The 25044-nt window shown below is 46.5% G+C and overlaps 1 gene segment (V, D, J or C); it reads left to right on the top strand.

Annotated features, from left to right (window-relative positions):
- The window catches only part of LOC121165095, a 49306-nt gene extending 32438 nt beyond the window's left edge, over nucleotides 1–16868 (top strand). Inside the window, 2 exon segments of the V gene segment in view lie at nucleotides 3285–3388; nucleotides 16435–16868. Of these exon segments, the coding sequence occupies nucleotides 3285–3388; nucleotides 16435–16469 (139 nt within the window).
- Nucleotides 16869–25044: the final 8176 nt, after the last annotated feature.

Below are 25044 nucleotides of genomic sequence, written 5' to 3'. Positions count from 1 at the left end.
TGCCATGAACTGCAAGTAGATTATTCTTGAGCTCATCGTGTTCTTGAGCTCATTTAGAGTTTGTCAAGTAGCTCTCAATTGCTTTATGTCATATAATGTGTGTCAGAGAAGATCATGTCTCTGCAGTTAAATTAGTGCAGGTCCAGGGCGTGACATGGATGCCTGGAGACACTTCCCTGTGTTCAGTTATGAGAAAGCTGGGTCCTTCTGCTTTGCACAATGGTACCACTTCCCCTGATGATTTGCGTGTCCCCAGCACACAGCTCACTGCCTTCAGACTTATGAGCAAGTTGCTTACACCTAGTACAGGATCAGTGCCAGTAAGGATACAGCATGGACAGGAGGGCCCCTGTTCTGCTCCTGGGGCTCCTCCTACTCTGGGTCCCAGGTGAGGAAGGACAACACCAGGAATTGAATTCTTCCAGTGTGATCATGTGTAAGAACATGATGATGAGAGTGGATGTTTGTGTTTTCCTTCTCAGGTGCCAGATATGTCTTTGTGGTGACCTAGACTTCATCCACGGTGTCTACAAATGAGAGAGGCACAGTCACCAACAATTGCGAGACGGATCAGAGTGTTGGCAGTGCTCTAGCCTGGTATCAGCAGAAACCAGGGCAACCTCCAAAGCTCCTGATCCGTAGTGCATCCACTTTAGCCCCTGGGGTCCCTGACAGGTTCAAGGGCAGTGGATCTGGGACATCATTCACTCTCACCATCAGCCCTGTGCAGGCTGCGGATGCCGGAATCTACTACTGTTATGGTTATTATAGTTATGCTAATAATACTAACAAGCCTGAACAAAAACCACCTAGGAAAGCAGAAGTGTGAGTCTGCGCTGCCCCAGCTGAAGTTGAAGTGTGGGAGTTTTATTTGCTGCTTCTAGTGGTCTACACTGTAGGTCTAGAACCACATTACTGGTGTCATAAAGATGGGAGTCCTGCTTTATCACACTAACAGATAGGCAAAAGAAATTCAAGCTTTTTTTTTTCATTTTCTTAATCTTTCTATCCCTTACAGAGGAGAACTGACATGAATTGAGATGAGACACACATGTAACAACTAGAATTTTTCTCCAATGTGAAGGATTCTAGAATTCACAGCAAATTTGTATTGGAGTGGAGAAGCACTGGAAGCAGAGACGTGAGACTGAGAAGAGAAGTGGTAAGGGCTCTTAAGTCAATTTATCATACCTCAGGATGACTGCATGTTAAGCACACATGGAAAACAGGGATTGTCTAATGATTGACTCAAAGATGTGTGGGTGCTGGGGTCCTTAGCATCTCCTTCTGTATCATACATAGAGCGTTCCCTAAGGGCTGCTCATCCCATGTCCTGTGGTAAGCATTTTGCAGTTTAAGCTGCCTCCCCAGCTCAGAAAGCTCAGTGTAGCCCAGGCAGGAGTGGAGGGAGTCAGCAGAAGGACAGGGAAGGGTAAGCATGGGGTGGTGCTGATGCTCTCTTCCTTCAAAGACGTGTGTATTCCAACTTTAAGGAAGTTTGCTTCTCTTTGATTTGCATAAGCTCTTTAACAGCAGGTTCCTTTGGAAGTCTAAGGTGGGCAGCAGATTTTTTTTTTGTGGCTGAACCCTTGTGGTCTTGTCACTTGTGATCATGCCTCAGTAATGCCCACCACTTCTCTGGTTTGCAGGCTTCATGGCATTGAGGTGTGAGTTCCTTGCCATATTCTGGTGATGCAGACTGAGTAACTGGCACAAAAGTCGAGATGTGAGATACAGGGGCACAAACATGAGTCTAAGTCTATTGGAATCCACACACTGCTCTATGTTATTGGTACTAGATTGACAGACTCCTGGGCAGGGAGAAGGCAAGTGCTCCCATCCTCCTCTGACCCTAGCAAAGAGTAACAGAGAAATGAGGTACTTTCAGTGCATGACCTGGTCCTGCACCAAGCATCAGCAACCCTCATCTAAGTTAGGCGGGTTAATAATTGATCTTTCCCCTGGGCTATCTCACCTGTTCTGTACCAATCAGTTTCCAGACATGGTCCACATGAGCCCCAGTGTTAGATACTGCAACTCAGAGAAACCAGAAGAATCTACAAAAGGTTTATTTTCAATAGAATTGTACTGAATGTGAACTCATATAATGGGTCTTGTGGATCCCAATCCAGATACCTACAGATGACTGTAAACACTGATGATAGTTCATTCATGACATTTCACATCAGTGATCAGAGCTTCATCCTGCTAAAGTTCAGAAAAAGACAGCAAATGGCAGAAAATTGTATTGCAAAGGCCCTTATGTCAAGAAAGGGGTGCCTATTTAGTCCCTGGGCATAAGTGTCCTCTCCTATATTACGGCGCACCTATCTGCAGTAAATTGCTTCTCATTATTCTGATTCTAATGGCATCTGAGTGTTATTATATTGTGGCTCCTAAATATATATGAATCAGTCTCATCCTCTCTTCTAAATAAGTTAAATGAAATAATTTCAGACTCCCAGAAATGTATAAGCAATGAGTAAAGCATTGGAAGAATTTGAGGGTAGGCTAAGGAATATATAGAATTATTCTATAGAATGGTACTGCATATTCTGTGAAAATAAATTTTCTGTAAAACGAAAAAGCTAATGAAAAAGAGTAGATGACACAATCTTGTCCATCGGCCCATTTAGAGTTTGTCCACAGCCCCTCTAAATGCCTTATGTACATAATATGTCCAGAGAAGGTCATGTACTCTGTAGGTAAATTAGTGCAGGAGAGGGGATGACCTGGGTGCCTGCAGACACTCCCCCTGTGCTCAGAGATGAGATGAGCTGGGCTGTTCTGCTTTGCACAAGGATATCATTTCCCTGCTATTTTACATGTGCACAGGACACAGCCCATTGCCCTGCACACTTATGAGCAGGTTGCTTATGCGCTGTGCAGGAATCAGTGCCAATCAGGATACAGCATGAACATGAGGGCCCCTGCTCAGCTCCTGGGACTCTTGCTGCTCTGGCTTCCAGGTGAGAAAGGATAATACCAGGAATTGAATTCATCCAATGAGGTCAGTGCTGACTGAAACTTCCTGTCTCTGCTGTATGAACCTGATGATGAGAGTGGATGTTTGTGTTTCCCTTCTCAGGTGCCAGATGTGCCTTGGTGGTTACCTAGATTCCAACCACGGTGTCTGCAAAGGTGGGAGACACAGTCACCATCACATGCACGACGAGTCCGAGTGTTAACAGCAATTATCTATCCTGGTTTCAGCAGAAACCAGGGCAGCGTCCAAAGCAACTGATCTACTTTGCATCCACTTTAGCCCCTGGGGTCCCTGACAGGTTCAAGGGCAGTGGATCTGGGACATCATTCACTCTCACCATCAGCCCTGTGCAGGCTGCGGATGCCGGAATCTACTACTGTCAAGGGTATTATAGTGCTAGTAGTACTACTGCGGTGATATAAGTCTGAACAAAAACCACCCATGAAAGCAGAAGTGTGAGTCTGCACTGCCCAGTTCCCCATTCTAGATTCTCTATCTGCTAAGAGTCTTTGTCAGATGTAGTCAGTCTTGATGGTCCCTGAGATGTAATAAGACATCGCTGAGACTCTTTTGCAGCCTCCCTCATTTCTTCCTACTTGGCACCTGAAGTACTGATATGTTCATGTTTGAAAAGGTTCATTGTAAAGGTGACTGTATGCCTGGAACCTGGGCCATCCAGATATTTCCCTTCATTCTGTTAGAACACTCTGCTTCCTGAAACGCCATGAAGCAAATGGAATATAGGCAGTTCTTGGGAGTGTTAGATATATGGGACAGTTGCCTTTGAAGCATTCTGTTCACTATTGTTTGCATTGAAGTGGTAAGGTTGAAACCTGTGGTTATACATTGCTAATCTTCACTGCCTGCTTTCTGCTTTGTGCCAATGTAGATACTGTAACGTAAATACTTACTATAAAAACCGCTCACAAATTTGGGGGGGGAGCTTCTTTGTTCTTGAAAAGAAGTAGCCATCCGATAGAAGTGTAAAGACATTTCACTCACCTTGAAGTTTTGTGTGATTTTTTTGAACCCCAACACATGTTTCTACTGATTTAAAGGAAATAAATGATTATGTCTGGGTTCTCAATGTTACAACAAACTTTTCGGATTCATGTTTTAAAAAGGTAAGCTTATCGATATTTCAAGCTGAAACACTTAGCACAGTTTATTAGTATCTAAGTTATATTCTAATGTTTTAGAAATGTGGGGATCAGAGATGGTAATTGTAGAAATATGGGACTCTGCGCTCTCTCAGAATCCGAAGCCCCCTTGCTACAGGAGGAACAGGCTGCTGACTGTGCTCCTCCTGCAACTGATGTTGTCAGCTGCCTGCGACCTCACAGGTGGTTCTTCTGTCCTCAGTGTTGTCTACTGGTCAGACTGCAGTTGTAGAAGGATCGTGCAGATTTTGTCTTCTGACATTCACACATGGGTTGTTTCCCCAAGGTACAGAGTGAGTTCTTGTGGAGATCTGAATTTTAGCCCAGGCCAATGTATGCTTAAACATTTTCTTCTGCATGGCCATGTTTCATGCCATAAGTAGAGATAGAGAACAAGAAAACAAGGGTGATGCGAAATTCAGGCTTCATGCTGACCTGTTTGACTCTATGTTGCTCCAGGTCTTTAATCCAGCCTTCTCTGCACATACAACTATCTCAACACCTTCACAGTCCACAGGGGATTCCATTTCAGATTTTTGGGGAAAGAGGTATCTTGCATCCTGACCCTTTCCTCATCTGCTCTATTCCTTTTCATCCCTTGGTCTCAGCTCTGTCCTCTCATATTCTGTAATCTTAGTTTCTCCACCTAATACTGAGGCAGAAAAGCAAACCAATCAGAACCTCTTCCTCCACTCACTCTTTGATAGCTGAGTCCTAGACTCTCACATACCTGATTGATAAGAGTTCAGTAAGATGTTTCACTCAAGAGATTATCCCTCTAGGAGAAATTTTCACTACCACCTTACAAACATCTATTGCCTAATTTTGCCAAACTTACACCAAATGAGAACAACGTGACTTTTGAGGATCTCAGATCAGCCATGCAATAGTTGAGGTAACAGAAATGATCTGGGGCTCGGCGTGATAGCGTAGTGGTTAAAGTCCTCACCTTGCATGTCCAGGATCCCATATGGGCTCCGGTTTTAATCCTGGCGGTCCCACTTCCCATCCAGCTCCCTGCTTGTAGCCTGGAAAAGCAGTCAAGGACGGCCCAAAGCCTTGGGACCCTGCACCCGTGTGGGAGACAGAAAAGCTCCTGGCTTCGGCTGGCTTTGGATTGGCTCAGCTCTGGCCATTGCGGCCACTTGGGGAGTGAACCATCAGACGGAAGATCTTCCTTTCTGTCTCTCCTCCTCTCTGTATATCCGCCTTTCCAATAACTAACTGACTAACTAACTAACTAAATAATTTAAAAGAAAGATCTGGGGCCCGGCGCAGTGGCGCAGTGGTTAAGGTCCTCGCCTTGAACTCCCGGGATCCCATATGGGCGCCGGTTCTATCCCAGCGGCCCCGCTTCCCTTCCAGCTCCCTGCCTGTGGCCCGGGAATGCAGTCGAGGACGGCCCAAAGCTTTGGGACCCTGTACCTGCGTGGGAGGCCCGGAAGAGGCTCCTGGCTTCGGATTGGCATAGTATCAGCTGTTGCGCTCACTTGGGGAGTGAATCATCGGACGGAAGATCTTCCTCTCTGTCTCTCCTCTCTGTATATCCGCCTTTCCAATAAAAAAAAAAAATAAAAATAAATCTTAAAAAAAAGAAATGATCTGAATTTGTGTTAGCTGGATAAAAGTTATTATTTATTATTATTGGTTCACTATTTATATGAAACTACATACTTGTGTCATCATTTCAATTCAGGAGGTCAGAGGCCTCACTGGGATGAAACCGAGGAGGCAGCAGGGCTGTGCTCCTTCTGGCAGCTCCAGAGGGGAGGATCCAAGTCTCTGTTCTTGCAGCTTCAGGATGCCCCACGTGTCCTGTTTCTGTTATACCTCCCTCACCTCACTACAACTACCTTCTCCACTGTCATACTAGCTGTTCAGTATTGGCCTTCCTGCTTATTATGAAGGGAATCATATTTTATTACATTGCTCTCAGCCAAATAATTCATGATAATCTCCAGATTACAGTCATCAGCTAATTAATCTACCAAATCTTTCTCACAATTTTTAATACTCCCAGGACCCAGAGCTTTGGTTTCAGCTTTGAAACCAAGAGCACCAGGTTAAGAAAAAAATTCAGTCTATCAGAAGACACATGAGGCTAATTGGAGAGCAGAGGAGTTGTGGAAGTAGAAGTGCTTGAAAACTCAGGGCTGAGGACTAAATCAGGTGGTGTCCCTAGGGAAAGAGATACGAGTTTCCTCAACCAAGGAAGGAAATGGCTCATCAAGGATCTTTACAGAGTCTTCACGGTCTGGTCCCTCGTGTGAAGGACCCAATGCAGAAAGTTCCACTGTCTTCCCTTGTTATTACCATATGCTCCACAGGGAAGCAGGAGACAGTGCCTGCTCTACAGACAACGGAGACAGATCAGGGCAGGAAGGAAGCAGCTGGGACAGCAGGAGCTCATTCCCCCGTGGCCCTGGGAAGAGGCTTGTGTTGGAGGTCAGGTCCCTGTGAGAGGACTGCTCTCATGCTGCACACAGGAGTAATCTCCCATGTCCTTGGCCTTGAGGATGCTGCTGCTGATAAGAGTGAAATCTGTCTCTGACCCAGTTCCACTAAATGTTAGGGAATTCAGATGTTTGAGTGGCTGTCTAGTTGCTGAGTAGTTTAGGCACCTATTCTGGTTTCAGCTGGTACCAGACTAGGTAGTTGTGGATAGAGCTGGTTATAAGACTCAGCTGGACTTGCAGTTGATGGCAACCTTCCCTTCTGCAAATACAGTCAGGGAGTTTGGAGAATGTGTCATCCTGATGTCTCCACAGGCACCTGCCATGAGGAATCAACAGCAACCACACAATGTATCACTAAATCTTAGAGAATACATAACTGGGAAATGTAAGATTTCTTACTCCTTAGAATAAATTAGACTGCTCAGATGAAATACTGAAAGTTTTGTGATACAATGTGACATGATTGGAATGCTGGTCACTCCTTAAATCTAATCTGAGACCCAGAGGTCCAGGGGGATGAGAAGTTGAGCTGTGGCCCCATCTTTCTGCTGCATCTCCTGTGGGATGCACTCAGGCCCTGGAAAAGCCCTGGGGAAGCCCATTCCTAGAGCTCTGACAGCCTTGGGTCTGTGGAGCCTCTGCAAAGCACCAGGAGGATAACAGCCACAAGGCACCTGTGAGGAGTCACAGAGACCAACAATGGAAGCAGGAGACAGAGATGTCATCACCCCAGGAAATGTGATTCTCTTCCTCCCAAAGGACCAGGGCCAATCCAAAGATGTAATTTATTGTTAAATTCAGCAGTCTCCTGATGCAAATTGTATAACAATAGCACAATTTCAAATCAATTTGTAAGCCTCAATAACCTGTCATAGAATGCATTGATTGTGAGGATGCGATTTAAAAACTTTCAACACACCAGATTTCTTCAGAAAGTTAATGGCAATTTGATTTCTTTCAGAAAGAAGTTGGAAATTATGCTTAAGTTTCTGCATAACGTGGATTTCCTACACATTTTTGACAATGTCATGTTAATATACACTTCCTGTGGTGTGTGAGTGAATGTTCCTGGGCAGAATAAGGATAATGTGTGCTTGTTGATATCTGTCAGAGTCTTTTTTATCTTTATATGTGTATTTGAAGCTCCTCTTGAACCAGTGAAGCTGCTTCAGTAAATCCATATCAGACTTCTGCTATTTTCCTCAGCCCAAAAACCATTTCAAAAGAAGTCAAAACCAGGAATTCTCCTTTGTTTATGGAGAAACTTCTTTGACGTGAACTTTTAAAAGACAGAATCCCCACCATTAATTTGGGTCTTTTTTTTCTTCCTGCCACTATTGCAGGGGTGAGGGTTCTTTTCTCTCTTGAAGCCCCTCCTGGCACTAGGACGGGAGTCTCCTCATCATTTCTAATAAATCTTGTTTTAAAACTAAACTGCATTCACATGAAAATTCTTTTCTGTGAGACAAAAATTGAGGTTGATGCTGTATTCTGGGTCAAAAATCCTACAACAGTGATGCATCTTCTCTAACAGTAATTTGTTCTGTAAATTGCAAGATATCCATGAAATACAAGTTGATGACACCATCCTTTCCTTGACTCACGTAGATGCTGTCAGTTACACATCAAAGGCCCCTTCGTCCCATAATGTGTGTGCGAGGATATTGTTCTCTGCAGGTAAATTAGTGCAGCCCAGTGGGTGACCTGGGTGCCTGGAGACACATTCCCTGTGCTCAGTTATGAGATGATCTGAGCTCTTCTGCTTTGCACAAGGATATCACTTCCCCTGTTGATTTGCATGTGCCCAGGACACAGCCCATTGCCCTGCACACTTATGAGCAGGCTGCTCACACCCTGTGCAGGAGTCGGTGCCAGTCAGGACACAGCATGGACATGAGTGTGCCTGCTCAGCTCCTGGGGCTCCTGCTGCTCTGGCTCCCAGGTGAGGAAGGATAACACCAGGAACTGAATTCAGCCAGTGTGGTCAGTGCTGACTGAAGCTACCTGTCTTTTCTTTAATTACATGATAATCAAAGTGGATGTATGTGTTTGTGTTTCCCTTTTCAGGTGCCAGATGTGATGTTCAGATGACCCAGAGTCCATCCATGGTGTCTGCAAAGGTGGGAGACACAGTCACCATCAATTGCCAGGCCAGTGAGAGTGTTTACAGCAATCTAGCCTGGTATCAGCAGAAACCAGGGCAACCTCCAAAGCAACTGATCTACCTTGCATCCACTTTAGCCCCTGGGGTCCCTGAGAGGTTCAAGGGCAGTGGATCTGGGACATCATTCACTCTCACCATCAGCGGGGTGCAGGCTCTGGATGTAGGAACCTACTACTGTCAACCAAATGTTTATAGTAAAGGATTCCCACAGTGATACAAGCCTGAACAAAAACCACCCAGGAAAGCAGAAGTGTGAGCTTGGGCTGTTCCAGCCTTCTGTCCTGGGGCCTCTATTTCCTGAGACTCATTGTCAAATGCAGTCAGTCTTTTATGATCCAGGGAAGGTAGTTAGATAAGCCCCTAGAGCTGCTTTATACTGTTACAGGGTGTGAGAGAGATCACACCAGACATGTGTAAACTTTATTAAGGAGTCTTTATTTTATTAACCATGCTTGGTGATAACAGTGCACTGAAAATAGCAAATCACAAGTCCATACAACAATCAAATCAATCATAATCCAACCAACCATAACCGCAAGAGGATCAAATGGTCATTATTCTTAAGTCCATCTGTTAAGCTGAAGACTTATGTTCCAGCTTCCCCAGCAATATAAGTTATCTTAAGAGAGATGCATCAAATAACTTGGACATCTGACAAAGCTGCATACATTCACCTTTCCCTAGCTTCTGTGCCCATATTCCACTGCTGCTAGGCATCATCTCCCCTGGAACTCCAGACAGCACACTGATCATGGAACAACATACCCAAGAAGTAAACAGAGGAAGAGAAATAGAGACACACAGAGGCCATGCTCAGGGGATACCTGTCCTGGGTAGGGCCAGAGCAACGGAAGCACCCGACCAGACGCTGGATCAAGAGAGAAAGCCCCTGCTTTCATGAGCCTTTAAAGAGGCTTGTGAAGGGAGGGAGTGTTTCCATAACAACAAAATGCTGTCCCCTCTCCTCTCAGAAGATAGGTGAGAGTCACAGGTGGGCAGGAGTGAGCATGTAGGTGGAGGGGGGTAGTGGCTGAGGGCTTCCCATGGATGGAATTAACATTCTATTGCTGTTCGGTCCCACCTTCAGGACAGAGGGTAGGGTCACAGCCACATTCCATTTGTCCACTATCAATGGGTGCTGGTTATCACTGGCTGCACCCCATAACATTCCCCACTTCTCCTAACACCTGAGTCAAATCATTGACTCAGTCACGTATTACATTCTGATAGACTTACGGAAAGACCATAACACGGACGGGGCCCAGAGGCTGAATGAGTCTGGGTTCTCCTGTGGCTTTGTCCCGCGGATTGTGCGGTTTTAACTATGACTCTCAGTTTGTGCTGAGGGACCTCCAAGACTTCTCTTCCTCCCACAAAGAAAGTTTCACTTTCGGATTTCCCCTGCTATGCTGCTTCTTGACTTTCGGCAGAAATAATCTCAGGGATCAGTGGCAAAAGGGAATCCCCATTGAGGTCATCCCCATGGCCTATGTCCCAGTGAGCCGCAGTGACCTGGAAGTTTGGGGGCGAGGTTCAACTTCGAATGGCCGTCCACAAGGCAGTAAGTGGCCAGCGAGGTTCCGGAGGGCGCTCCAGTCCCAGTGTTGCCTTCCTCTCCGCTCCAGTTAGGTCCTCTGTGCCTAGAGCAGGCGGCTGGCTTTCTGCTTACTTCAACCCAGTTAATGTGTTTATTTTTAGGGAGTTGACTTTATGTATTTCTGTATGTAATCACAAATAGATAATAGATAATCACATACCCGATATGGTGTACTCTCCTGTATTAAATGGGAACATGAGTGTTTCTATCCCTTGGGATCTTATATTGATTTATTTAGACTGGCAGAGTGACGTGAGGTAGGGAGACAAGATCTCCATCCACTGGTCATTCCTCAAATGACCGCCCGGATAGAGCTGGTCTAGGCCAAAGCCAGCAGCCTGGAAGTCCATCTGGTTTTCCCATGTGGATGTTGGGGGCTCAAGAAGGTGGACCATCCTTTACCGCTTGCACAGACACATTAGCAGGGAGCTGGATTGGAAGCAGAGCAGCCGGGGCTTGAACCAGCACTTGTGTGTGGGACACTGGCATTACAAGGCTTGCCCAGCTGAGTCACAGCACTGACCTCATGCATGATTTTTCCTCCTCTTTCTCTCATTCTGTGCATAAGTGTGACAAGATATGGAATTTTTGGAGGAGCACATGGACTACTCCATAGGAGCTTACTCCAGACACTTTCATCCAAATATTTGTCTTTAGTTTCTAAAGTGGGCTAATTGCAAAAATGCTTTTTCTTCCTTACACATAAACAAGCCAAAGAAATTAATTCAACCTAACTATAGTTATATTCTCTGCATAGTATATTTATTTGCTAAATAAAATGTTTACAGACTATGAAGACAGAAAGGTGGTCTGTGACCCTGGTACCTTCGTAGCTTAGTGTGTTTGCTTCTCTGTGCTTTTGTGATTTGAGAGTGGTCCTAGCCGAGGTGGGCTACACAGGCTCGATGGGTGTTTGTGGCCTCTTCATAGCAGAAGGGCCAGGGGCAGGTGGTGGGGTTGCCTCTTGTAGATGGGTTACTTCAGGCAAGAGCTGCAGCTCCCTGCCTTCATGGAGTTCTCCCTCTCTCTCTGTAAAGTTAACTGATTTCAAAGGCAAAGAGACTAGAGTTTTCTCCTGTCTACTGGATTACTCCCCAAGTGCCCACAACAGCTAGGGATGGGCCGGACTGAAGCCAGGAGCCAGGAACTCAGTCTGAATCTGATACCTGGGTTCCTGGGCACCCAAGGACTGGGGCCTTTACTTCTAGTGCCTTCCCTGGGTGTGCGTTAATAAGAATCTCCAATGGGGCAGAATTGGAACCTGCATCCAGATGCCCTGCTGTGGGATTTGGGTGTCCCAAGCAGTGTCCTAACCACCACCACCACCCTGAGTTCCTGCTGGTCTGCAGAGAATTCTCTAGAATCCTCATCTTTGTGTTGTCTGTCAGCGTTTGTCTTCCTGCATTCTGCCTCTGCTGTTCCAGTATGCAGAGGTACTGAGGAACTTGAGATCAGTGAACTGAACCTGCCCCTGCCTGTCTGAGCTCAGAGCTGCTGCTCCTGCCATGTAATGTCAGCGATCTGTTCTGTGGTAATTTTTCAGCATAATAGCAGCCAAGGGTTGTTGAGCCCTTGGTCATCCCAGGCAATGTTTATGTATTTGCCCTGATGACGTATCATGTATTCGAGTCTTGTAGTACAGAAGCTTTGACGCTCACGGGAGTTAATGGCTCCTCTCCAGTTTTTACCTGTGTGGCATTAAAACGCACACCCCGAGTCCCACTCACGCCAAAGCTCCTGCTCAGTACTCCTTCCCAGCATGCCTTCCAGAAGGTGTAAGGGGCAAGTGCCAGCCAGAGTGCGTTAACTAAGATTCTTGCCTTTGGTTATCATTTCTGTTTTTTTGTATTTCTTCCTGTCTGTATTTATATCTTTTGTCAATGTGGAAAATTATCTTTTAGGGTCCTGTGGTGACGGATAATGGGAATTTTATCCTGGACTGGAAGTTTGATCGAGTCCATCAATGGAGTGAAGTGAACAAGGCCATCAAAATGATCCCAGGTAGCGTGAGTAGCATCTCCTGGGCGTGTGGTCCCGTGCCCTTCACCTGTCCGTTGAGCCTGGCTGCGGGAGACGTAGGGGACACGGGCTTTGAACAACTTGGTTGGAAGGAAGAACTCGACTTTCTTCTTACTGTATTCGGGGTTTCTGGCTTGGCTTCCTGCATCTTTGCTCCCCAGGAATCATTGGTGCCTACGCAGCATCTTTGGGAGGAAGCAGTGGATCTCTGCTCCCGGATGAGATAGAATGGGCTGAATTCTGCGAGGCGGATTCTGGGAGTCTGTAGTACAGAGTTGCTTCTTTCGGAGAGGGTGAGGGAGTTCCAAGATGTTGAGGTTTCCGAAATAGATTTAAGCCTATGTCTTAGCATAACATAATCAAACAGTGCTGAGTGCCTGTAGTGTAATATAATCTAGACAGTGCTGAGTGCCTGAAACGATGTATGTCCACACTGATGAGGAAGCAGTGGAAGAAGACGCAGGCTGAGGAAGATTACTCAGTAACCAGGGTTGCAGCCCCAGGGTGGCAGTCCTGTGTTGGCTGCCATACCTTGAACTTTAATCCCCACATGGTGTCAAGAGCTGGGCTTGGGAGAGGTAGTGTGACCATGTGTGGGCCATGGGAGAGCCCCCATGCAGCTCGTGCCTGGGAGGGTGCAGGAGCACGGGTGGCCGGGGGCAGCGCAGGGATGGGCCTCAGTGACTGCAGTGGGAGTCCAATGCTCTCCTGGAGGGTTAAAGGGAGATGAGAAATGGGAGGTAGCAGTCTAGCCAGGAGCTTCCCATGTTATGGATTATTCTTGGGCCAGAACTGCCTACCTAACAAGACAGCCAAGGCCAGCCCAGCATGAAAAGCCGAGCTGGTGGCTGAGGGTGGGGTCTGCAGCAGGCTGCTCACAGAAGGAGCCTGGCTGTTCATGCTGTGCCACCGTGCACAAGTTGTATGCTTCACATTGTTCCTTGGTGAAAGGGGCTGATGCTTGAGCCTATCTCAGGGTTGTGGAGAGGATTGGTGTGTTTATGGATGAATAATTCCCTGGAAAGGACACCATGCCTTCACTGTTTGCTAGATACGTGGGTTCTCAGTTATCCATGATAGCTGGGAATGGAAACGGTGTGTGACTGCGTGTCCTGAAATAAAGAATTGATTCTTCCAACTCTAATTTAGTCATTTCAATGTTCTGTAATCTTTTATAAGATTTATGGAGACAGAGATAGTTCAACTCATGAACTGTATTCATCATCTTGCCTAATGCTGCTTTCCTAATGGAAGAGTAAGGAGCCGTGACGATGGGAGGGAGAGAACACGTAGACGCTGCTCTTAGTGAAGTAGGGGAGCTGCCTGTGATGGTAATGCAGGCAGTCATAGGGGACTGGGTAGGAAATGGTGGCTCTGTGTCATGGTTCTCCTGTGAGGTAATTTCTTGCTGTGTCCACCAGGGGGCACCCCTGCACCACTCTGACTTATTTTGGGTTGGTGAGGGGATGAGCAGTCCCTTTGAGAGGGAGTTTTCCTTCTGTTTGCTTTGCATCTCAGCCTGGAGAAGCTGCATCCAGAGAAGCTCAGGGTTTTATTAGGAACCCAGAGTTAGGAATACGAAACCAGAGACTCACTGTTAAGCAGATAATAGGGCAAGCAAGCCCAGCGTGGCTTTGGGTTCTTCCCTCCCTACTTATCTTAACATCCTGTGCCCTTCCACAGAATGCCCACTAGTCTGTGCTCGTTTGCCAGTCTGTCCTTCCTTCCTCTTTCTCCCTTTAAAGATTTATTTATTTCTTTGAAGGGCAGAGTTACAGAGGGGAAGATAGATACGGAGACCTTCCCTCTGCTGGTTTACTCCTCATAAGGCCGTGATGGCCGTAGCTGGGCTGTTCTGAAGCTGGAAGTCTTGAGCATCTTCCAGGTCTCCCACGTGGGTGCAGGGAATCAAGCCTTGGGCCATCTTCTGCTGCCTTCCCAGGTGCATTAGCAGGGAGCTGGATGGGAAGTGGAGCAGTCAGGACACAAACTGGCATGCGTGTGGAGTGCTGGCACCGTGGGCAGCAGCTTTACGCACCCCACCACAGCACCACCTTCGCTGCTCATTCTTTAAGGCCTGACTGGACCGATCCGCCTTTCTTGGATCATGATGTTTGAGGAGGAGGGTCTTCTGGGGCCGCTCTGCTCGTCCCTGGGAGACCCTGGTTGGGGAGGCACAGTTTGGTATCAGAACTTCTGTGTTTTGTTGGTGGCTTACTATTCTATTTTGTTTTGGAAATGATGTAGTTCATGTGAGTAAACCATGACAAGTCCCTTCCCCTATTGCCTAGCCAACTAGGAGACAGCCATTGTTAGCAGAACATTCTATCGCCTTCTAAAAAATACTCTCTGCCTATCTATGTATGTATCTATCTACCTATCTATCTATGTTTGTTTGTATTTTCATTTTATTTGAAAGAGAATGTAAGGGCTGGGGTAGGGGGAAGATAGACAGAAATCTCACATCTGCTGGTGGAAGATTTTTCTGCCCACATATTCACTTGGCTGGGACTGGGCTTGGTAACCCAGGGAGCTAAAAAGTTAATCGAATCTCCCATCATAAGTGACCAGTTCAGGTGCTTGAGCCATCACCTCTGCTGCCCGGCTCTGCGTTTGGACTAAGGCTTCCGACTCTGCGTGTGAAGGACCCTGTGTTAGAAGGGGCCAGGCCCTGCAGTGTAGCTGCTGCCTCGGGTGCTCTGCCGTGGCCCCTGCCCTGCTCCTTTTTTGCAAGTGACAGTGTACTTGAATACGTGTCTGTTCTGGCTTTTTCTGGCTTGGAGATGATGACATACTGACTCACCAAAGAGCTTCCTTAATCTTTCCTTTTTTTTTTTCTGTAAGAAATAGCTGTATTATTCATTTAATGATAGTGTAGTTGAGCATCTCACTGGATGCCCACAGTGGACATTTCTGGTCAGTGCTTCGCTGGAAGGGAGTGCCTGGCTCTGAGGATAAGCAGGTGTCTCTGATTTCACTCGGTGCTGTTGGCTTCTGAGCGCTCTGCTTGTCATACACCGTCAGTGTGCGCAAGTGTCTGCTCCCAGCTCGTAGTGTGTGTGTGTGAATATATAATGGTTGGTAAAGGTCACACGGGGTGGTCCGGCTGTCCCTGGCATCCCTGGGCATTGGTTCCAGGCCTCCCTGTGGGTACCAGCATCAGAGGGTGTGCTAGTTCCTTACATGACTCAGGGCACATTGCCTGTGCGTGTCTTCCATGTATGTGAACTCATCATGAGTTACTTAGAATACCTGATGTGATTTAAATGCTGTGTAAGTCATTGTGCACCAGTGCTTAGGAAGCAGTGGCAGAGGGTCTGTGTGTTCAGTATGGAGACGGTTTCACTTTGCTGGAATAGCTCAGACCAGTGCTTGGGTGACTGAGTGTGAGATGCAAAGGGAACGGGATCAGGCCGTGGCCTCACGGTGGGACAGAGCTTGGCCTGTTGGGTACAGAGAGAAAGCCAGGACAGGAGAGGAGAAGGAGGCAGCCATGGCTGTGCCTGGTGCGGTGGCCTCCGGCGCCCCATGATCTGCCGGCCCCCTTGCTTTGGGAACTGGAACCTAACGCTGCTTTCCGTGCTTTGTACCTCAGGCATGGTGGACACGGGCCTGTTCATCAACATGGCTGAGCGAGTGTACTTCGGGATGCAGGACGGCTCTGTGAACGTGAGGGAGAAGCCCAGCTGTTGATGTGTCCACCTTGATCTCCAGCCCCAGCCAGGGGGATGTGGCTGTCCCGGAGCCTTTGCCTTAATGTGTCTGTGGGGGCGAGAGGGGGAGCGCTCAATCCAGTCTTCTGCAGTATTGTTATTAATGTCTTTTTAAACAGAAATTTAAAGATTATATATATATTTTTACTATTAAGATATTCAATTTTTTTTTTATAAAATAGAACTTGATTTCAGGCTTTATATGAAACATTTACCAAAAAAAGAAAAAATAAAAAGGGCAAGATGGGGAGATGATCTTTAAAATCTTCGACTAGAACCTGCTGAGTCGGCTTCTGAATATTGGGTTTGCTGAGGAAGGGAATGAGGCTTTCCTTGAAGCTGATGAAGGCCGGCAGCGGCTCCCGATGCCTTAGGGAAGCCTGTCTCCTTTCCTGCCACTCTCTGTTGTATTTTCACTTTGTTCTCATCAGAATCACGCACAATTTAGTTACCTCTGATCGAGTTTACAAAAGTCTGCTGAACGGAGTGGTGTGACCTACAGCGCCTTGGAGTGTGACCTGTCAGGGGGCAAGTGTGGCACTTTTGCTAAGATCAGGGGCTTGTTCAGATCCTTGTTGGAGGAGGCAGTCGGCCGGAAGTACTTGCCAACGCTGCCAGAACACTTCTGTGAAATGTGAAATAGCTGTTTGTGTAATCATTTTCTTTTTGTTGTCATTGATTTGTTCTGTTCCTGTATTATGTGCATGGTTTGGCATCAGAAGTCATCACTTCTCTGCGTTGTTTGGAGGTTGGAATAAAGCAATGTGGTGCCATTTTGAGTCTGTGTCTTCTCTGTAGGATTGGAAGGAAAATGGGGATCAATTTTGCTCTCCTGGTTGACATCTGAGAACGGGTGAGATACACTGCAGAGACCTGGAGCCAAAGAATGCTTGCTTTATTCCTGGGAGTGATGTTTGTACCATAGACCTGTAAAGTCAAGGCTGCTTCGGTTGTGGAAGCTGATAAGCAGTGAAATAGGGCACCTGAGGTTCCTGTATGGCCCCTGCCCTGTGATGGCCCTGCCCTGTGCTGGCCCCTGTCCTGTGATGGCCTCTGCCCTGTGATGGCCCCTGCCCTGTGCTGGCCCCTGCCCTGTGATGGCCCCTGCCCTGTGATGGCCCCTGCCCTGTGCTGGCCCCTGCCCTGTGATGGCCCCTGCCCTGTGATGGCCCTGCCCTGTGCTGGCCCCTGCCCTGTGATGGCCCCTGCCCTGTGATGGCCCCTGCCCTGTGATGTCAGGCCATCTGGGAACTTCCCAGCAAACAGCTTCAGAAGGAGAGCCAAGGCCAGGACCAGCTCAGTGAATGTTCCCAGTGGGCTTCCAAGGACCAGCTCAGCATTCCCAAAGGGTTTCCAAGGAACCCTGGCTTTCCCTGTGCCAGCCTTGCCCAATGCTAGGATATTCATTCCCTCTGTCTTGAAGCTTGGACTATTACTACATTCCTATTAGTAAATTCATTCACGTTGCAGACTTAAAGCCAAGCGGACTGCCTGAGCCTTCAAGAGGCTGTTTGTGTTCCCAAGGTGCTCTTCACTGGCAGCTGCCTCATCCTCTGCCAGGAAGCCTGCCAGGAGCACGCGATGCTTCGCCCGGACTGCCTTGGTGACAGTGATCACTTTGGCCCCAAATGGGTGTTAGATCTTCGCTGGGAAACACTTGGTAGAAAGGTTTTTGAAATAATCCTTCAAAGCTTTGTGGCATGGATTTAATTCAGGGATGAAGATAAAGTGGGTTTCTGAAAAACACTTGCATGCTTCATGGCACATGCAAATTTTCTGCTGATTTTGTAGCATTCACACCTGTGACTCAGCAGTGCTTGACTCTAAATGTGAGGTTTTTCTTCCCCTAAAGAAAACAAACATGGGTGATATTCTAGGCACACACAAATAGCTTGCTCTGGAGGTGAAGTTTGCTTAAAGATTCTTCAATAAAATGGTTTTATTAAGTGTGATCTTGCTGACAAACAATTAAATGGAAACAATAATTTGCTCATATCTGTAATCGATTATGAGTGACACAGGACAGATGCCAGGTTTGATTTATGGGTGAAGCTTTGTAAGCCAGAGAGATGTCACACATTTGGGAATTGGGGCAGCAGGGAGAAAAGCCATTGGATTGGAATAAAATATATTCAATTTTGGCTTTGGCTATTACTTCTTGTGACACCAAATTGACACCAAATTTAATAGCTTCCACCCTGGGCACTTGCAGGGCAGAAAGTGTAGCACACATAGGAATAAGATAACTGCGCATTATCCACCTGTTTCCAGCCTGGTGGGCAAGTGGACAGGTGTGCCATGGTAGAGGAATGTCTAGTGTTGCAAGAGTTATCAGCAATGTCTGGCTAAGATGGGTCCATCAGTGAGGAAAGTGGTTGTGAGTGACCCTGGTGGCAGCCTGTGGTCCACCACTGCTGACTGTGGCTGCCAGAGCACTTCTAATGAAGCTAATGAGCCAGTGTATGGTGGAGGAACCAGGCTGGTTAGTCACAGACACAGTCAGTCAGTGAACAGGTGAGCCAGCCGTGGACCCCTGGTTTGCTGCTGGAGGGTTTTATAGTTTGGGAGGATTCTCATGTCAGCCACAAGAGGTGTCATGGATGTCATGCTATGACTTTTTTGGGGCAAATTCCAATGGATTTAGGCAAATTTCAAAGAAAAGCTAATTTTGGGATGATCTTTTCAAGAGGCTGACGTCTATGAGAAGGGCTTTGCTGTAATGTGTTATTTTTAATATCCTGTTTCATGAGCTTCCACCTTTTGAGATATGAAGTGATCTTATTTGAGTGCTGTGTACCAGGCACAGTTCTGGGCCTGTGTTCTGGCATCCCACACAACTTTATGTCCTCTCGGTGTGCAGGGTTCAGAGAAGCAGATCCAGTTTAAGTAACTTACTCAAGTCCACGCTGGACAGGACTTCTGGGGCCCCAGGCCTCCCGTCTATGTGGAGATCGGTGTTGGACTTTGAATGGTTTGTGTTCATTCCTTAGTCGTGCCCATCAGTTGAAGAGCTGGAATCTGATGTGTATTTGTGCTGGTGTAGGTCATGGTTAATGCTGTTAGTTTTTATATTCTGAAGGCCTTGAGAAGAAGTGGAAGCTGGTACATAACCCCAGGGGGGCATGGGAAGTCACCCTCCTCTGCCATACTGGGGTGAAGCCTGATAGTCATAGGTTTTGTTTTTCCTATCCCATGTGCTTCTTTGTTTTTCTGCCTGTGTCACACGCACAGTGACAACCATGGGCGTCATTGACCTGGACAGGGGTGCTTATGGATAAGGATCGTTCGTTCCATTGAGGAGCACTGTTGGGTGTCTTGACCCAGTGAATGAGGGAATTCCCTTGACTCGGTAGCTGCCAGGTGTCACCTCCCTTGGGCTCCAGGAACTGGAAGCTGTCAGGAATCCAGGTCCTTCTGGGACTGATTGTCTTAGAAGGTAAGAAAATCCAGGGAGTTTGGAGTTGATCATGGGAAAGCAGCCTTAGTTGCTCCCTAGCCAGGCTGCTTGGTCACTTCCGCCATTGGACAATGTTCAGGTTTTGTCTGCGTTGAGATATAATTAGGAGGTAACCTTGTTTTCATCTTCATCCACACTGACCACAGAATGGTCTGGTCTGATGTTAATGTGGAATTATGTTTAAGAAGAGGACACAAGGCCTAATCTGGCTGCCAGACCAGCCAGCCAGAGCCAGCTCTGGCTGTCAGAGACCACATCTCAGGATTTGGAAGACCTGAGTATTTCCTAATCAACTCTCAAACTGCCCTTGTTTAATGTCGTTGAGCACTCCCTGTGTCTGGGCACTGGGGTGGAGGAGTTGGGCTGTGTATGCCCTGTGACATGGCTGCTGCCCTGACTACATTAGCACCATGACAGTCATTTCTCATGACTTCTCAAATGCCTGACCTTGCTCAGTTCCTGTCACACTGAGTAGCTGATGCAGCCAGATGCAGGATTGCATCAGCCTTCACTCTCCACTAACCCAGTAATCAGATGATGTTTTCAACATAGGTGCTGTGCCTTTCCTTTTTAGAAACTGGGTGGTTTTGTAGGGCAGCAAAACATTCTGATATAGCCTAGCATTCAAATGTTAACCTCACAAGATAAACATCTCATAGAGCTTTGAGAAAGATGGAAGTTTAATAGTTAATGAGGACAGTGTGATGGAGGCAGCGCCTAGAGCGGGAAGGGAAAGTGTTTACCTGGCAAGGCAACTCCAGTGTTCTGTGATGATGTGCAGACTCATAGAATCACCCAGAATTCGAGGGGACCCCATTCTGCTGTCACTGAGGCCCATCTGCTCAGCAGCAACGGGAGAGGGGAAGCTCTGTGTCAGAGAACCGAAGTCTCAGCGCAGTGGCACTAAGATCCCTGAGTGTCCTGCTGATGACAGCACTCCGTTCTGAGGGGTTCCAGAGTTTCTGATAGGCTGTGCTCATCCTCACTTCATTAGCTGTTCTCAGTGGAAGTCAGCATCAGTATGGCTTTGAAAGCTTCCCATGTTCCTCTGTGCCAAGGCTGCTGTCTCCTCTTTCTGTGTGAGAAACATTGACACAGTGAGAGCCCATGGGTCCTGGTACCAGGGCAGCTTAGATGCGGTGAAGAGCAGCACTGCAAACAGAGATGTGAGCCATACATGGATTTTAAATGTTCTAGTCATCCCACTAAGAAGGCAAAAAGAAACTGATAACCTTGATTTTAATAGAAAATTGTATTTTACTCCAAATAGCTAGAATGCTGAGTTCATAATACAGTGTCTATTTTACTCAAGGACATCTCATTTTGGACTAGCCACATTCCAAGGGCTCATCAGCAACTTGGTGACTGTAGTATTTGCAGGGGTGACACAGATCTAGAATTTGAGGGAAATTGTGGCTTCTCTGGTTTCTTGGAGTAAGTGTGGGGTTCTCCTGTGAACTTCTAGTGGTTCCTAAGACCACAGGAAGTCAAGCCAAATGGAGAACTGCTCCAGGTGGTCCACACAGTGACCCCAGCTTGCACTGAGACCTTCATCTGGCCTTCAGGCAGCTGGCCTTGATCTTGGCTCCAGGGAAGAGAACCGTCCTTTTAGCTCCTAAGTTAAATGACTGGTGTAGTTGACATAGGCTAATTTTCCCCTGAGAGATAAGTGTGTTTGAATATATATATTTTCCATAATAAAGTTACCATCAAAATGACTTGTCAAGTTTTGGAATTTACTGTATTTTATGTCTGTCTGTCTGTCCATTTGTCTTCTACTTGGAGATATTAGAGAAGACTCCAGAAGTAGGTGGTTATTCAGCTGTGTCCTTTTGAAAAGTGGGTCATCCTCTACTGCTGCTTTCCCAACCATAAGCAGGGAGCTGAATGGGAAGTGGAGCAGCCGGAACACCAACAGGCACTCATGTGGGAGGCTGGCGCTTGCAGGTGGAGGATTAGTCAACTGAACCATTCTGTTGGCCCCAACTTTGTACTTTTTTTATTTTAGAATCTTCTATTACATGGGTATGCCATTTGATTAATCCATCAGCTGTTGCATATTTGGCTTTTTCCACTGTTATGGATAATGCTGCTATGCAAATGTGTGTATAAGATTTTAGGTGGACTTAGATTTTCGTTGTCTGGTCTTTATTGTTAGTGTTGTGTGCCTTATCCTTTCTTTGCCTAAATGAACATATACTGTATCTTCAGACTGAACGTACTTCCTTTTTGATCTTTAAGTCCCAGGAATATGGAAAAGGCAGAAGCAATATTATTATAGGCAATTTAATTTCTGAGATTGAGGACCACATTTTTTTAATTTGGAAGGCGCAAGTGAGGATTGGGGGTGCAGGGAAGGAGAGAGAGAAGAAGAGAGAGAGAGAATCTTCCATCCACCGGTTCACTCGCCAAATGGTTGCAATGGTCAGGGCTTTGCCAGGCTGAAGGCAGGAGCTTCTAGAACAAGGAGTATGGGATGAAAGAGGCAGAGTCTGGACCAGGAAGACAGTTACGGGTCTAGGATGGGCTCCAGTGGGCTTCCTGGGGTATTGTAAGACAGCCTTTAAAGTGAATGAAATGTTTCCTTTCCATTCCAGGGTGCAGCCAGTCTGGATTGTGAGCCCTGCTTCCACTGCCAGGATATTAAACTTCAGAAGTGCTTCATGAAAATGATCCATTGTTCAGGGAGGCCCACAAACACGGTATGACACAGAATAGAATTCTTCTGTTTTAATTGAAAGGCAGAGAGGCACACTCACACACACACACACACACACACACACACACACGATCCTTGAGACAGAGTTATCAACGCTCACAGTGTAAGATTAACATGAAAAGGCAGATACATGAATCCAGATAAAAGGAGGTGAGAGTGACAGATGTTTTGGGTTTTCCCCAGTATCTGAACATCTTCCTTCCATGTGGGAGGAATGTGCAGCCCCCTGTGCTCCCTGCTGGCGGGGTACAGCCCTAGGCCTGGTCAATTGGCTGTTCCTGCCCGGAGTTTGAACCTTCAGGGAGGGTTTCGGTTACCTGCTGCTACGTGGGAAATTGCTCAGTAACTCAGCACCTTGAGAGACCTGTGCCGTTGGTCTCCTCCCTGAGCAGCTGGTTGGCAGGCCTGGTGGGTAAGGCTCATCCTGTGGCTCGTGTCCTTTGCTAGAGCAGTCTGACTGAGGCTGGGATATGTATGGGGTGCTGCCTGGGTCTCTCCCTCCAGAGGGCACCCTGGCCTTCCCCACAGCCTGGCAGGTAGCTGGATTCTAAGGAGTGGCACCTAGAATTCAGTGGTGATTGGCAGCAATGCCAGGACTAGCATTTGGGATAGCAACATCAACAGGAGTGCCTTATTCACATGGCTGCAGAGGGAAACCTTGGCCTGGTACCTTGGTTCCTCCTGTTACATGAACCGAATTTTCCAGTCTTGCCATTCACTTTGGAGTTGCATGATGACCTTGGAATGGATCCCATATTTATGCAATTCAGTTCATTCTGCTTAATTTAGCCAGATCAATTCCTGTTTGAATCTGGGGACCCTGAGTGATGTCCTGGTTAATAAAGGAATCATTCAGGACAGAGAGGAAAGCAGATGAGACAGTGGACCACAGAGGAAGTGCCGATGGATAATAAACATCTGAGGACAAGCGTTCCACCTGGCTGACAACAAAAACAAAGGCACCTAGAGTAAACAGGAGCAAGCAGAGGCCTCTTTTGCCTGTAAAGTGACCTGAATAGTTACTGTAATCAGAGGGCGTGATGAGACCTGCTTTCTTAGATGGCAGGTGGGGACTGTACACTTGCCTAACTCTTCCTCCCTGGGGATGTTTTTTTGGACAACATGTATACAAATATATACATATTTAAATTTATTTAAAATATCACAATACAGATTTTGGAGCTCAGTAATACTCCGCTCCACCCCTCCCTCCTGCCCTAATCCCCCATCCTCCTTTGTTCTTCTTTTTTTCCTCTAGTTCCCCAAATCATAAAATAGGTCATCCTTTTAAGTGACCCCCAGGAGTTTGGCCTACACAAATTATTAGAGACCAGGATAGAAATTTATGCACAAGGAAGTTTATACTATATTATTTTTAGCAAAAATTGGAAATCTGGATTAGGCATATCAATGAAGATGTGCTTTAACATGGTGTGCGCTCACTCAGAAAAGCTTATAAAGAACTAAGATATAGAAATCTTTGATGGAACCATGTTGACTGAGACATTGTTTTAAAAAGATGTGTTTTTCAAAGATTAGTTACACCTCACTGGGGTATTGGGGATTTCTCTGCACACGCCTCCAAAAAATAAAAAAGTTCTGTACCTAAACTGATGATACATGTCTTGCTAGAGTTATAAGCCAGTTCAGACCATCTGAAAAACAACCAAGTTCAGCAAAATCATGAAATGAAAATACACACGAGACAGCTGAATAGTAATCTATAGCCATTTTGAGGTGTATAGAACCCGGTTGAATATAAACCAAAATTGAAATGTCTATGAAGAAGTCACAGGATGTAGTTAAGAACCTGCATTTTCCTATTAACATATTGGTTAATTAATACCATGTCAATTAATGCCATAATGTTGTAAATTGTTATTGATGTTATTTTGGGGCTTTTAATTGGTTGTAATGATACTTTGCTGGTTTTATCTTCAGACCAGAGATGGTCTCACCAAGAAATCGTTAAACTCACTAGGATAATAAGATGCTGGACTTTATGCTTGGTAAATACTTCCAATGAAAGAACCTCAACTGAATTTGAACTGTGGTAACGCAGCAAGGTGGAGAAGTCCACCATGGGGAGAGGGTTCGGGGAGGGTGGGGGGAATCCCAGTGCCCATAACAGTGTGTCACATAATGCAATGCAATTAATAATAATAAAAAAGATATGTTTTTATTTATATGAAAAAGGGAGAGTTAGAAGAAGAGAGGGAGAAATAGAAAACTTAAAAAAAATATTTGCTCAAAAGTCAGAGTTAAAGAGAGAAAATGAGAGACAGAGGGGTCTTCCATCCACTGGTTTACTCCCCAAATGTTCACAACAGCCAGAACTGCACTCATCTGAAACCAGGAGCCAGGAGCTTCCCCTGTGGTCTCCCATGTGGGGGCAGGAGCTCAGGGGCTTGGACCATCCTCTATTGCTTTCCCAGGACATAAACATGGAGCTAGGTTGGAAGTGGAGCAGCCGGGATTCAAACTGACACTCATGCGATGCTGACTCCGCAGGTAGATGACTAATCTGAATAGCACTGTGCCATTCCCCAGAAAGCAGAACCCGCTGGTTCACTTCCCCAGTGGCCTCGATAGCTGTAGCTGGGCCAGATGGAGGAGACAAGAGCTTCTTCCTGGTTTCCCGTTCCAGATGTATTAACAGGGAGCTGGATTGGAAGTGGACCGACTAGGACTTGAACCAGTGTCCATATGGAATGCTGGCATTGCAGGCGGCAGTTTAACCTGTTATGCCACAACAACTAGTCCCTGACACATT

The sequence above is a fragment of the Ochotona curzoniae genome, unplaced genomic scaffold, assembly GCF_017591425.1.
Source record: "Ochotona curzoniae isolate NIBS_2020 unplaced genomic scaffold, NIBS_Ocur_1.0 contig_883, whole genome shotgun sequence".
Classification (NCBI taxonomy): Eukaryota; Metazoa; Chordata; class Mammalia; order Lagomorpha; family Ochotonidae; genus Ochotona; species Ochotona curzoniae.
This window is presented reverse-complemented; position numbering and strand designations above follow the sequence as displayed.